The sequence below is a fragment of the Aulonocara stuartgranti genome (assembly GCF_965226115.1).
Source record: "Aulonocara stuartgranti genome assembly, chromosome: 3".
Lineage (NCBI taxonomy): Eukaryota > Metazoa > Chordata > Actinopteri > Cichliformes > Cichlidae > Aulonocara > Aulonocara stuartgranti.
The window spans coordinates 27,784,308-27,798,585 of NC_138941.1; the positions used below are offsets into that span (position 1 = coordinate 27,784,308).

General features: G+C 39.0%; 3 protein-coding genes across 6 annotated transcripts in view; 1 reads left to right on the forward strand and 2 right to left on the reverse strand.

Annotated features, from left to right (window-relative positions):
* Nucleotides 1-889: 889 nt before the first annotated feature.
* Nucleotides 890-3,111, reverse strand: LOC309696889 (uncharacterized protein). 2 transcript variants are annotated; one of them, XM_082518393.1, is made up of 5 exons: nt 3,048-3,111; nt 2,238-2,936; nt 2,017-2,139; nt 1,433-1,476; nt 890-1,142 (listed from the first exon to the last, which is right to left on the reverse strand). In XM_082518393.1, the coding sequence occupies exons 1-5, from the start codon at nt 3,100-3,102 to the stop codon at nt 1,023-1,025; spliced, it is 1,041 nt and encodes a 346-aa protein (XP_082374519.1). In that variant the 5' UTR covers nt 3,103-3,111; the 3' UTR covers nt 890-1,022. The 2 variants fall into 2 exon arrangements, with proteins under 2 accessions (XP_082374519.1, XP_082374518.1); XM_082518392.1 differs by having other exon boundaries at nt 2,017-2,142.
* Nucleotides 3,112-5,863: 2,752 nt separating this feature from the next.
* The window catches only part of LOC309703298 (prostaglandin D2 receptor 2-like), a 32,221-nt gene continuing 23,806 nt past the window's right edge, over nt 5,864-14,278 (forward strand). The window contains exon 1 of one of the 2 annotated variants that reach the window (XM_082528074.1): nt 5,864-5,915. The gene's annotated coding sequence lies outside the window, so the exon portion shown is untranslated. The remainder of the gene's footprint in view (nt 5,916-14,278) is intronic. The other variant, XM_082528075.1, reaches the window with a different exon arrangement.
* Nucleotides 6,364-7,857, reverse strand: LOC309703908 (protein amalgam-like). Of its 2 annotated transcripts, none has more exons than XM_082528821.1 (5): nt 7,791-7,857; nt 6,981-7,679; nt 6,771-6,887; nt 6,650-6,690; nt 6,364-6,522 (listed from the first exon to the last, which is right to left on the reverse strand). In XM_082528821.1, exons 1-5 carry the CDS (start codon nt 7,831-7,833, stop codon nt 6,397-6,399), a joined length of 1,026 nt encoding a protein of 341 aa, XP_082384947.1. In that variant the 5' UTR covers nt 7,834-7,857; the 3' UTR covers nt 6,364-6,396. The 2 variants fall into 2 exon arrangements, with proteins under 2 accessions (XP_082384947.1, XP_082384946.1); XM_082528820.1 differs by having other exon boundaries at nt 6,650-6,693.

The window sequence follows — 14,278 nt, forward strand, 5'->3', positions numbered from 1 at the left end:
ATAGCTGCTATTTGCAGTTGGTGGTAATGTTTACTTATATTATACATGCACAGAGTGTGCAGTATGCACAAATGTTAGCTATTAAAATGACTCTTAATAATATTAGCTATTTTATTAGTACAGGACACCTGCTCATCAGGGAAATTGCAAACAAACTATTGTAATTACCAGATTGTTGTCTTTTTTAACTACCTAAAAGAGTAATTGGTAAGCCGAGTTAAACTGTGTGGCTGCAATGTACAAAAACAATGCAGAGACTTCCTGTTTGAGACCACAAAGAGTGCAAAGGGTCCTACAGGAGTGCATGGCTCAAGTATACTGAGAGCTAAGTTTTTGCCTATCAACCACACAGACGCTAAAAAAAGACTCCCTCAGCTCTGCTGTGCGCAGACGACACATTTAGAGTAAACAACCTGCAAAGGCTTTCAGATGCCATCGATACATTTAGGGCAGATAATCTGGAAGATTTGTGTATGTCACATAATCATTTTAGACTTTGCAATGGTGGCGGGATTTGTTGTTGTGAAATGGTTGCCGCTTTGTGGAGCAACCTACCACACCTGGAAGAAGACTGTGTTGTATGCGTCACATCTGCAGTGCCATGCCGGTTGTTTCCTCCTGACTCAGATTGTGTTAATCAGAGTGTTTCATTCAAAAATCGATCTAGAATCAAATAATGTGTGTTGAACTAGAGGGTGAAGTGCTAATTATGCGCAGGCTTTGTTAAATAAAGAGGGCTGTTCAGATCTTAAGCTCTGCAACACAAAGGTGCATTGTGTGCATACACACAACTGTGTGTATGTCGCTCGTTGTACATCGTGAATGCAATGTAAGTACAGTGACAATGGAAATATCACACCTTTGACAAAAGAACCTGGCTCAGCTGCAGTTAAGCAAACATGTCTGTTTATTTTGTAAGGCACAGATTTACATTTAGTTTACGGAGGAGAAAACCACACAAACAAAAAAGCAAAAAATGTGTCATTTTTCTCACAGAGACTACAAAGAAAACATGTCCAACTTTATTGCTTCACACTAGAATAAACACATTGGCTAAGGGTGTCCTCTTGCTGCCTTCTTGATCTGGTGGCCTTGTTTACCTTCAAAGCAGCATAATGGAGATGGTCTGCATCTTGAGATGCCTGTTTAGAAAAAAAGAAAGAAAAATGTTACCCTCGAACCAGCGAGCATAACCACTGGATGGCACATTAAAAGAAAACCTCACTTATAATAAAATTAATTTCAAAACAACAGAACTCCAAGTGAAAACTGGACATTGTGACCTTCGCAAGAATATGTAATACTGCAATGCATCGAATTGTTAAGGTGCTCTTCATTCTGTGTTTTTTTCCTTCCATTGTGAGGTCTCGAAAAACAGTTAATTTATTCACTGATATTTTTTTAAAAATTAGAACATTACAGAACAACTTACGTCTCCATTTGGATCCAAGGTCCCTGAAGACTCCGCGCGAGGGTCTGTTTATAAAAAAGAAAGAAAAAAATGATCCTTCTTTTAACTCAGTTGGCGCAGTCACGACAAAATGACTCTCCATATGTAGTCAACACAGAATTGAAGAGGACACTTTAATATACTGAACAACTGAAGCACTAAGATTGTTTCAGTAAACCACCGATGACTTAATAATAAATTAGGTATGTCCTGAGCTAATTCATTTCATTCCAGTAAACAAAATAAATAAATAACTACATTTAAGATTTTTTTTTTACATCTTTGCAATTGACAGTAAGACAAAGTACAAATTGCATTTATGTAGTAAACATATTTATGAAATGACTTTGTTAAAAAGAAAAATGAAAGAAAGAAATGTACTTGTTGTACACATTATCTGGACTTTAAGCGAGTCGACCAAAAATTTCAACCAAGTGTGCTGAAGAAACACCAGTTGATGTCTTCAGTTAATGTAACAATGAGCATTATGACTACTTAACAACTTATTAATGTCTTTCTTCCTTGTTATCACATTCAGTTAAATGTAAAGAAGTCAGTTAACCCACCTGTGCATTTGCAGTTTTTTCTCTTGTACAAGGTATAGGCTGCATAAGCCAGGAAAACCAACAGACTTGAGTTGAACGCCAAAGCTCCGCTCAAGGCGTACACATAGATAAAAGATTCCCCCTCTTCTGTAGAGAACCAGACATTAAAAGACACCACATACATCATATTTGATTAGAAACTATTGTTACTGTTTAACAAAAGAGGCAGGAGCGGTAGCTACCCTCAATGTTCAGCTTGGCCCCATTTCCAAACAGTATATGTCCACATGAAGCCACGGCACAGTAGTAGGTCCCAGCATGAGACCGATTGAGACTCTCCATTCGCAGGTTGTACACACAGGTTTGGGTCTGTGAGCTGCGATTCCTCTCACATTGATCATTTCTGCCTCCGTGGGTGTAGATGAGTCCAGGGTGAGATTCTTCAGAGTTTTTGAACCAGTAAACACTGTGTTTTTCACTACAGGTTCCAGCGTGCACTGTACAGTTCAGCATCACAGAGCCTCCAGACTGGATGGTCTCAGGTGTTGATTGGTGAACTGAAGCTTGGAAAACCAAATCTGAATCCTTCACTTGGATGATAATCCCCTCCAAAAATTCATACACATATGAATAGCCACTTATGCAGTAGTAAGCAGCAGAGTCTGACATTTGTGCTTTTGAGATCTTCAAGTTGTTTTTATAGTTCATAGTTTCCAGTTCAAAGCGAGACTCATTCTTAAATTCATCAGTGAAAGTGCCATCTTTGTCATGCTTATAGAATTTCGACACCAGCTGTGGTTTCTGTCCCAGAGGTTGCTTATACCAGTAAAACATCACTGCAACAGTAGTTTGATTGAATGAACAATTTAAAGTTAAATCCTGACCAGCTTTAACAAATGTAATATTGAATGATGGTGATAGCTTCAGAGCTGCCAAATGAACTGAAAATAAAAGAAAATACACAGTGAACTTAATATAATAACTGGATAAGTATTGGAATGTATGAGAGACATTGTGTAGCTGTCAACAAAATTATTTAAGTTGCAACTTACCTATTGATCCTGAGAGTAGATATGTCACATAGAAGGATAACAGCGGGGGTGTCATTTTGTTCAAATTGCTGTGGATCATTGAGAGAAGGTCTTTACGTTCTCTACTTATCAGAGACAAGACTGTTTTTGATTGGTCACTCAGAATGACTGAAAGATCACATGCTCAGTGCCCCCTGTAGGGTTCATTTAGGTCTATGAGACGATCTAGAAAGGAGGTAATCAAAGCAGATTTGAAAAACTTTACTTCAAAGAGCAAGTTATGCAGATTTACTGAAGAAAATGCACATCCAGTTTACATTATGGCAGGCTCTGCCTGTACATGTGACCAATCACATGAGTACTACTGAATAATTTACTCATCACTCAATTAATGTTATTCTACCAGTAAAGGTGCTTTGCAACCTGCAGCATATGTAAATGTTCACCATTAGCATTGGCTAGTTAACATTAGCATTCTTTGAAGGTCTGACTCTATTATGCATGTTTGGTAGCCAGGTCTCACCTCTTGAGTTTGTCACCGTAATGTTTATGAACAAGAATAAACTTGCAGACGGAGCCTTCACAGACTTTACAATAAACGTATCTTTGGTCATATTGTATAATGTTTAGATTGGTGTTTTTTTTGTGATTTTTTCAGTGTTCATATGGATAAAAACTGAGAGATTTAGTGCTTTATTTTGTACAGCTTGTGTCGTTATGCAATGTCATGCAAACAAAACAGCATAAGGAGATCTATTTAATCATGGTAGAGGTGTTTTGTTTTTAATTAACACCATATGGTTCAACATGTAGAAAAGGAAGAGAAAGCATAACAGAAATGTTTCATGTGGTATTTTTAACATAGACTATATATGCATGTAACCACTGTGATGTCACCCACTGTACTACCAGAAATACACTGTCACATAGCTGACTGACACAAATCTCTGTCCTACTAAGGACATGCGCATGTCCAGTCTTTTAAAATACAAACAACAACACAAATATGCTTCATAGCAACTGTGTCTGTTATTAAACTGCAGGAACGTGCAGAAATAGAAGCTACAGTGAGACAACTCTGTTGATGACTGCATTGATTTTTTACTCTTTGAAGATCGGGCTCTGGCTCCTGGGCTGGCGTTGACATACACTCACTCTGGGTTCTTTGTTAGCTTTGTGTTAGCACGCTGTGTGTGCGGATACTTGCAAAGAGCCAGTGTAATGCCGGTGGCTGTTTCTGTTCTAGATGCAATGTACACTTTACGTAGAAACTCGTGTCCTTTTGTGCAATAAAGATAAAAGTAATATCAATATCACCACTCCTCAAACGTTAGACTGGACCACCTTTTTCTGTCTCCCTGCACATAAATGCAGGATGAAAAATACACGTTTGATGTTTTTTCCCCCCTTACTATCTATTGATTGTGCAGATAATTGAAAAACCTAATCATATCATTCTTATTGTAACTTCCTATTTCTGAATTTAGTAGAGTAATCTGCATTATAATGTATCACATTCTATTACTGTGTTAACAAAAAGTGTCATTTTTGACATAGTAACATATTATGATATGGCACATTGCCTCCAAGTCTGTATACTATATATTTTCAGTGTTAGCAGTTTGAAAATATGGATGTTTTTTAAGTGATCACAACTGACTGTATATGGCTAAACTATATTACCATGCTTGGTTCATAAATTAGCATAAACCAAAGAACAAAGAAACGTTGTAATTAGTAACATAAATAAGACAAAATAGCATCACTCTGCTCACAAAACTGAGGCCTAGCAGACAGCTATTAGTGGTTATTGGCTAGCACACCTATCAACCTATTGCGTGAGTGAGCCTAAATGACATTCAAACATCTTATTCATTTAAAAACAGATCATTTGTAATGATGGTAATGACAGAAGTTAGGTATTTCAAATTAGGAGACTATGGAAATTACTTCACTTTTGAAGTGGCCATGGAAGAATTGCATTATTTTGTTCTTTTTCTAAACTATTGAAAGTTGCTGCTTTATGTGGAAATACTATTTCTGAGGAATCTTGTCACAGTAACAAGGAGGTTGCTCGGTGCATGAATGGAAGCCACCAGCAGACGAGGCCTACTTTAGAGTAACTAAAGGAGAGTTCAGGGTTACATGTTCCAGCTATATACTTTATCAAAAAGGAACATTTTAAGCCTAACCTTGAGAACCTAAAGTAGAGAGGTTGTCCCTCTCCTGAATCCAAAGTGGGAGCTGGTTCCACAGATGAGAGGCCTGTCCCAACAGCCCCAAGTGGTCACGGCAGATCACTAGCTGTCCCTGAGCCTGGTTCTATTGCGGGTTTCTTCTCATTAAAAGGAAGTTTGAGCACTTAGCAACAACTAAGTGCTTGTTCAAAGGTGGTTGTCGTTGGGGTTTTGTCTGTATTATTGCAGAGGCTTAGACCTTACAATAAAGGGCCTTGATGTGGCTGTTGTTGTGATTTGGCACTATATAAATAAAACTGAACTGATTTGAAAAAGTAAGCCTGCAGTCTGAGAGCAAACTGTTGTACTGGGTCGAGATGCTACTGTTACCCACCATTTAGTTTGAAATGTTAGAAACATAAAACATGTTTTTGTTTTGTTTTAATGAATGGATGCTCAGTTCATTGCAAATAATGCAGGGCCACAACTCTGGCTCTGGGTTTTATTTTTTAATATTTTATGTATTTTACAAAAACAACTCAGCAGCAGATAACTTTAAACTATAATGACTTTCCTAAAAAGTGAAGCTTTGGGTCAGGCTTCTGTACTTTTAGGGAACTGAAACTGTTCAGCAGTTATGGATGACTGCTGTTTTTACAAAGGAGCAGCTTCCTGTGCAGCAAGAAATGCATTCACACAGTTGAAGCTGAAGGTATGTAAAAGAAATCCATCTCCTTCAATCTTTTTTTCATAATCGTAGTTTATTGCCGATTGCTTTTAGTTTTTCACGTACACAGCAGGTCTTGTGAGAGTGGGCTTGTAAACATGAGAGGTTATGTGGCCAGGGGGCAACAGCCGGGTCTTCCTGTGTTTAAGCTCTCGTAGGACTTGTGTTTCCACCAGTGGAAACTTATACTCTGTCGCTCACATCACCTTGACCACAGAAGTGAAAGGTAAACAGTGAGAACTTACTGTAGCTGTGACCTGCATTTACGAAGGTATTAATAGATCGTGGGGGGGTTATATGCTTCTCTACACTACATTTGGGTTCAGTTTGATAGTCTATGTATAACAATGCTGAGCTATGTGATTTTGCTGAGCTCACAAAAGTCATTAGTCATCCAGCTGGTACATACAAAATATATTTTATTTTACATGATTTTACATTTGGCAGTGTGTATCTTTGCATCCATTCACACTTTTCTGCTCTTTACTCTAGAGTACACACAAATATTATCCAAGTTTTCTTCTTGACGATGTTGTTTACTGCTCCTCTTCAGACTCAGAGCTGCATAGTGGAGGCTGTCTGCATCTTGGCTCTGTTAGTGACGGACAAATGGGGGGATTGTGTTAAAATATAACTGGAAGCATATCATATCTAATATAAATATAGCATCTGCTTCTATTAAAAACATGTGAGCAGATTATATAGGCTTTTTCACCTACCACTGCATCTGAGACTGTACAGGTTTGATGAGGAACAGCTCCTGCTAATCAAAGAAAGTAAATAAGCATGCTAGTCACATAGTTAGAGGATTATTATCATTAGAGATGGCAGAGACCTCACCTTTGCAGACAGAGCACAGGTTTTTCCTAAGCTTGTACATGATGAAAGCCAAGACAAAGAGCACAATAAAGGAACCTCCTAATGCCGCGCTCAGGAGATAAACTAAGACAGGGGAACCTAACACACACACAAAACAGATGTTACACAGTCGGTGTTTCACAGATTGCTTGAAACAGTAGTATGAAGTCACCCTCCTGCAGTATCACCTACCTGCAATCTCAACCTTTGTTCCATTTCCAAAAATAATCTCTCCACAGGAGGCCAAAGCACAGTAGTAGATCCCAGCATCAGCAGAGCTCACTGACTTTATTGCAAGATTTAAAGTGCAATTTCTCCTGTGAGGTGTTTCCTGTGAGATGTCTGCACACACGTGTCCCTCGCTGGGATACATGACTGTAGACTGAGAAGCTCCATGCCTGAACCAGTAAAGGTTCAGCTCTCCTGCACATGGTTCAGCTTCCACTGTACAGGTCAAGTTCAAAGAGTCCCCCAAGCGAAGCGGCTTCAACGTTGGCTGGTCTATTGCAGATCCAATGCTGGTCGCTGGTGATTTGACATGAAGGAAAACTCCTTGTCCAAATTCAATAGCGTTAAAGACTAAAACCCCACAGTAATACGTCCCTGAATCTGACAGGCTGAGGTTTGTGATTTTGAGATATTCTTTTTTACCTTCTACAAGGACTTTAAACCTGTCTTTATACTGTGCATAGATATCAGCTTCTGGGCTGTGCTTCATCCGAGTTGATATGATGTTAGGTTTGCCACCCAGGCTTTGCTGGTACCAAGAAAGGAAAGTTACAGCATCATCTTGACAAACGCATGTTATTGTTACATTCTCCCCGACTTTAGCAATCTTGATTCCACTCTCCTGAATTACACTTGAGGTCTTGTGAGCAGCTAGCACCTGACCTGGACAGAAGTGCATACAATTGTTTTAATTATATCTTTAACATCTCATCAGTCTCTTTAGAATTTACATCCTTGAAAAAAGAAACTGTGAAAAAAATGCAAAATACTCACAGATTTTATAGAGAATTGCAAGAAAAACACAAAGAGGCATCATCTCTGAAGCTCTGCAGTATGTATCGTGTGCCTTTACGGACGCACCCAACTCTTATAGGAGACGAAGACTGATCGTGATTGGCTAAGCTCAATGGTTGGTTTTCAATTCAGAACTACAGTTTGTTTCTTTCCAAAAGATCAGACTGATCAGGTGACTGGAGGTGTGATTGGGGTCAAGTCTTTTTTGGTGACATCATTGTTGCTGTGTTTGTATTTGTTCTGCAACACATCTAGGGTGTTTTTTAATATCTGATCTATAGATGTATTTTTAAGTCACAACACAATTTTTCATAGTTGCATGAATTTGTATGGGGAGGTGTGTTTAAACAGTTACGTGGGTTAAGAGGGAGTGTTAGTGGGGGGAGACAGAAAGTAACGCAGAAATCAGGTCAAGAAGTTTAAACCATCTAAAGCGAATATTGACATGTTATGGTTAATGGCAAAATTGTCTATGCTGTGATCCACTTAATGAGCATAAGGGCGGAATTCACATTTGTTCCTGTACTTGTAGACATTTTAAAAATCTCAGATTTATATGGTCATATGTGAAGAAATTGGTGTACAGATGTTTTCCGGATTGACAATGGTTGGAGTGTTTGGCGATAATTTGTGGACAACCTGAAAAATGAAGCTAACTTGGAAGTGACAAAAACTGCAGTTCCCCTGGGAACCATCTGAGGCTGTCTGAAAGTATTTCAAATTGAAAAGTGATTAAAAATGACTTTTAGGTTGCTCCTGGGTCTCCAACTCAGCATTTTGAGTTTGTTCTGGACTTTTTAGCTACATCGTAGTTCTTGTTATATTCTTATTTATAGTTCTTGGTTTCTTGTCTCATTATGTTAGTTCCCTTTTGTGTCCAGTTTGTGCTAGTTTCATCTCTGTGACTTGTAATCAGCGTCTCCTGTGTGAGTCAGTGTTGTCTCCATGTTTGTTACTGTTTTTAGCTCACCAGTTGTGACCCCGTGTCTGTCTGGCCTCTCTGTGCCCTGTCTTTGTGGTTGTCTGGTTTTCCCTGTTCTTTCTGTCAAGTTCATAAATATTTAATCTTGGTTCCTGTGTTAATCTCTTCCTGTTCCTGTAGTCATCTCTTTGTGTTTCGTCCTTTTGTGTCCTCTTGAAGTTTGTCATCTCTACATGTTTGTTTACATCTTGTCAGCTAGTACCTACCCTGCTCTATCAGTTTTTCTTTTCCTGTTTGTTTTCTGCCAGTTGCCAGCTAATAAAGCTGAGCTTTGAGTTTAATTCTGCCTGCTGAGACCTACATCTGGGTCTGATCTTAGTCAGCCACATGCCTGTTTCATAACACTTGGATTTGACTTGGACTTGTCTGCCCACACAAAGAAAGGTATTCCTAAACTATATTGATGAAAGTATTCCCTCACCCACTCAGAACATTAAATTCAGGTGTTCCAATCACTTCCATGGCTACAGGTGTATAAAATCGAGAACCTATACATGCAAAATGTTTCTACAATCATTTATGAAAGAACTGGTCGTTCTCAGATTTCCAGCATGGTACAGTGATAGAATATCGGCAACAAGACCAGTCATGAAATGTCTTTGCTACAGTAAAGTGTTTTAAAAAAGCAGGACTGGTTGGGAATGAAAGCAACTCATAAATGAAGTGTTAGGTCACATAAAACCACAGAGTTGAGTAGGCGCATAGTGCGCAAATGTCACCAACTCTCTGTAGAGTCAATCACTACAGACCTCCAAGCTCCACGTGGCCTTCAGATTAGCTCAAGAACTGTGCATAGAGAGCTTCATGGAATGGGTTTTCATGGTCAAGCTTCATCCAAGACTTACATTACAAAGCAAAACTCAAAGTGTCCGATGCAGCACTGGACTCTAGAGCACTGAAGCCGTGTTCTCATGCTTGTCTGTCTGGCAATCCAATGGGCGAGTTTGGGTTTGGTGGTTGCCAGGAGAACAGCGCTTGTCCAACTGTACTGTGCTAAGTGTAAAGCTTGGTGGAAAGGGGATTATGGTGTGGGTTGTATTTCAGGAGTTGGGCTTGGCCCCTTAGTTCCAGTGAAAGAAACTCATGGTGGTTCAGCATACCAAGACACTTTGGACAATTTCATGCTCCCAACTTTGTGGGAAGTTTGGTGTGGAAGAACTTAAGTGGGCTGAGTCCCTACCTCAACCTGATGGTTGGTTTGATTACACAGCGAGGTTTAACGTAACATTGCTTTTGCAACGCTTGTTTATTTCCTGTAGTTTCACAGGTTCTGTGCACATATGTTTGGTCAAAGATCGCACTCTGTGGGTGGACAGGGCAGTGACAACTGGAGGAGAGACAGATGCTGCTGTGTTTTTCTTTTCTTTTTCTTTTTTTTGCTGACAGATGTTGATTTCACTTCATGCCACTGCAATAAAATGAACTAGAAATTCATAGAAAATTGCAGGAAATGTGCATTATTCAACCCTCCACCCATCCATCCACTCACCCACCCGCCCACACACACACACACACACACCATTGTTCTCTTCTTTTTTCTGGGTTGTTTCAGTTTTGTAATGAGTGGCAATGTACTTTCAAAAGGTGACAAAATATTCTGGTCCATTCCCACAAATGTTTTGGATGTCAACGTAAATGCACATGACTGCGAAGTCCAGACATTTCACCAGTAACTGGCAAGAGTACATTGAAGGTTCACTCTGACAAAAATGACTCAGGGTGCCAGATTAGAGCCCCTGGTAAAAGATTCCAATGCACACTTACATGCACTTACATGTTTTTGGTGGTGAAAAGGGAACAATCTTGACTGTTGTCAGGTATTTTTATCCATTTTCATACTTTTAGCTAACGTAGCATTTTCATTGGCTCCTTTCAGCTTCGCACTTGTCACATTTAGTTGCATTAGAACTTCACCAGGCAGAAGTAGACTACTGCGTGTGAATCATATAAGTCTTTTTGATCTTTGTGGTCAGGTACTGTTTTAAGAAAGCTGCGGTGAAACTTCTACGACTGTTGACTCAGAACAGATGCTGCTTTACTGACCAACAGTCTTCTCACTTTAACCCACACTTCCTGAGTAGTGCAAAGTGACAGTAAGCTGTGCAATGCTCACGGCTTCTTTGACAAGCCAGAGCTACAATGGAAACATTTTGTTGTCGTTCTTTTACGAACAGTTGAGAGGAAGTCGTGTTGCAGGTTAAAAGCGACAACTTAAGGACCACTGGTAATGAAGAGAAAAGGTGTTTAGGTAATTTTGGCTTGGTGGACAAGACTTTTTCTTTCTCTCAGTTGTCATTTTATTGTCTTCTGTTCTCATGTTGAACTTCTCCAAAAAGCATGGCCAGATGACATTTTTCCACTTGGGTCATCTGGCCATGAAGTCTTTATTTTTCCAGTCAGTTCACAAAAAATCCAAAGCAGCATACTTTATTTAAATAAACTGCAAACATGTTATTATGTATTTTCCAATTCCTTTCACTTAGAGTGAGCAGGGTTAAAACAGAGATATTAAGAAGTTGCTCTTTGAAGCTATAGGTTTAGACGGCCAATGCAGTAAGAAAAAAGAAATGAGCGGATGTTTTGTGTATTTGGCTCTTCCGTGTTCAAATCATAAAAACCAAAGTGTAGCTGATGTAATTATGCTTATTCTTTGCCTTCAGTTTTAAAGAGTGCATGTAAATAGATGAACGTGCAGTTTAAAAGCTCCAATTTTTTATTGGGACTGTGTTAAAGTAGCTTTGTGTGAATATACTTTAAAATTATTGAATACTGAGCTTTGGTGAGACCACCCTCAGTTCATCCTCTGGTAGAAACAAGCTGTTTTAGCTCCTCCCGCTTTAGGGGTACCCGCCCTTTAAACAAACTCTTCTGATTGGCAGCCTGTTGAGCAGCATGTAGGTGGTGCTTCTGCGCTTGCAGCCAGAGATGTGTGGCTGAGATGACCATATAAAGAATAATCTCTCACAGTCACTCTCACTTGCTGTACACAGATAGAAGAGTAGAAAAACACAACAGTAATGGATTGTTTTGTTTCGTGACTTTAAACTTTGGCTGTGTTGAAATCCTCGTATAAGCATGTCTTGCCACTTGGTAGTTATTGTGAAACAATTTGGTATTTTTTTAAAGCCTTGAATTCTGATGGTCATTTGAATATAAAAATCATATAGCATCGTCAGTCAAACCGGATTTTAAAAAGTATTAATGACACAACAGAATATAGGGGAAAGCACCGTAGGTACATGAGGCTTGGTCAGCAAACGTATTTTGTAGTTTTTTGTTCATATATTTGCAGTACTTGCAGAGTTTCAGTAGACCCAGAGAAAGCTAGAAGCTATCGTGGTTTCCTAAAACAATATTAACTCATCATTTACCAAAATGTTTTAAAACCATCAAAAACTATGAATGTAGACTGAATCCATATTCCAAATAGGTCAAAAACACTGTGAACACCACAATGGGGAGGAGTATGTATGTTTTTCCACTGTGCTTCAAGAAGTAAATTCAGGTCACTCGGGGGCATTTCCATTATCACAGTACATATGCGTGCCTGCACTGCTGGGCAAATATCTCATTTAGTGGCCCACACTTAAAGCATTTTGCTTAAATTAGTTTGTGAAAATGGATCAAAAACAGGAATATGGTAGCAACTTAAAACCAAATGAAATGTTTTTTGCAAAATAAATTAAAATAATTATAAAAAAAAACATGGTAACAGAGAACAGAAAGTAGAGCCAGGCCCCTACAAACCTTATCATATTGCTCCTCCTCCTTCCTCTATATATTCAAACAGGTTCAGCTCTGCATCACTTCACTACTGTTTTTTCTTTGTGACTTGACTGTGGGGAGGTTTTGAACTTATTAATAGACATAAGTGTCAAAGCATACGTGAGAAGGAGAAGTGACAGGTCACAACTGTTACTGTGAAGCAACTGGAACAAACAAACAGCATAAAAAAACAACCACATAGACATCCTGTCAGGACGGAGGAGCGGTGGGTTGTTTGTGTGGGGGGACTGGTGAAAAAACCGCTGGGCTTAAACTCGCTGTTAGATAGGTTGACCACAGTGGGAACTCAGTAGCGAGATGTGTTTTTGCATTTCTTATTACTCAGCCGGCTGAAAAACACATCCGTCTCAATAGGAAACAAGACCAAAGTTGAACAAACATCCACTCCTTACGACCCTCTGTTTGTTTGTTTGTTTGTTTGTTCTTTCTGGATAAATAACATGATGTCAAATGAAGTCATGACAGTCATATTTCATCATGGCACCAGGTTAAAAGCATAACTTCCTGACTTACTCACTTATGAAATTCCATAATTTCAGAAAAAAAGTAGCACTGTGCTCCAGCAGATTGCTCCACTGCTTCTTTGCTACCTTTCTTACACAATAAAGAAGAAAAGTGTTTGTTTTAAGACATCAGACGTTGTCATGATCGTGGGGTTTCGGGGGGTTGAACAAAGGGGGCAGCGAGTAGCTTTTTATGTCAGTCAACCACAACAACACATCTAAACACCTCACTGTGTGGGTGGATTGCTTTGTGTTTTGAACAAGACACGTCTCACAAACATCAGTCTTTGATATGTGGAGACAAGTATCTTGCCTTTGTGGTGAGCTTACCTGAAATAACATATATCTCACCACTTAGCTATCTAGTGGTCACGGCCACATCTAAGCGTTGTGTGATCGCTTGAGCAAAATGTTGATCTTTTCACAAGTTTACCAAAGCATAATAATGGTGGGCTACTGCCCTCTGCTGGTCTAAAGCGTAACTGATATTAAATTGCAGGGTCCACCCAGTTTACATATTAGTTTCTATCTGATATGTAAACTTTAAACTGATCTGTACTTCCATCCATTGTTTTAACATTTATTATGTGACTTTTGTTGCCATGATGCCAGGTCTCTCTTGGAAATGAGATTTTTAATCTCAGTGAGATTTTTACCTGGATAAATAAAGGACTAATAAATTAACCATTTTGTGCAAAAAAAGTTTATATAGTTTTAATGGTTTAACAATTTTAATGTTTTATTATGCATTGCTGTGCTTTGATCTTAGCATATATATAGATTTAGATTCACAAATGCAAAGTTAGGTAAGGGTTAAAAGAACAAGAAAAAATAAAAAAGATTTAAAAAAAATTTTAAAAATAGATAAAATAAGGATAAAAAAATTAAAAATAATAATTAAAAAAGTACAAATAGGTAAGTGAAGACAAGTGTGGTATGCAGATGCCGATGTAGAGTCTGATAGCAGTGGGGACGAAGGAGTTGTTGAGTCGGGATGTTCTAGATTTCACACTTCTGAACCTTGGTCTATGAAGGTGTAACCTATGTTGGGGGTGTGTGGGTTCTTTGAGGATGGAGGCAGCTCTCCTCTGCTCTGCAGAGAGGGCAGCGGAGTCCTGATAATCTTCTCCACAGTTGTTATCACTCCCTGCAGGCGTTTGCGGTCCATAGCAGTAGTGCTGCTGTATCATGAAGTG

What these genes read in the sequence shown, in the direction of transcription:
- LOC309696889 (XM_082518392.1), bottom strand. Translation starts at nt 3,102, where the DNA reads ATGACACCCCCGCTGTTATCCTTCTATGTGACATATCTACTCTCAGGA. An exon ending in TCTACTCTCAGGATCAATAG is followed by an intron (nt 2,937 to 3,047) that starts GTAAGTTGCAAC and finishes TTTTATTTTCAG; the next exon opens with TTCATTTGGCAGCTCTGAAG. An exon ending in CCTTGGATCCAAATGGAGAC is followed by an intron (nt 1,143 to 1,432) that starts GTAAGTTGTTCT and finishes TTTTCTAAACAG; the next exon opens with GCATCTCAAGATGCAGACCA.
- LOC309703908 (XM_082528820.1), bottom strand. Translation starts at nt 7,833, where the DNA reads ATGATGCCTCTTTGTGTTTTTCTTGCAATTCTCTATAAAATCT. An exon ending in TGCAATTCTCTATAAAATCT is followed by an intron (nt 7,680 to 7,790) that starts GTGAGTATTTTG and finishes ACTTCTGTCCAG; the next exon opens with GTCAGGTGCTAGCTGCTCAC. An exon ending in AACAAAGGTTGAGATTGCAG is followed by an intron (nt 6,888 to 6,980) that starts GTAGGTGATACT and finishes TGTGTGTGTTAG; the next exon opens with GTTCCCCTGTCTTAGTTTAT.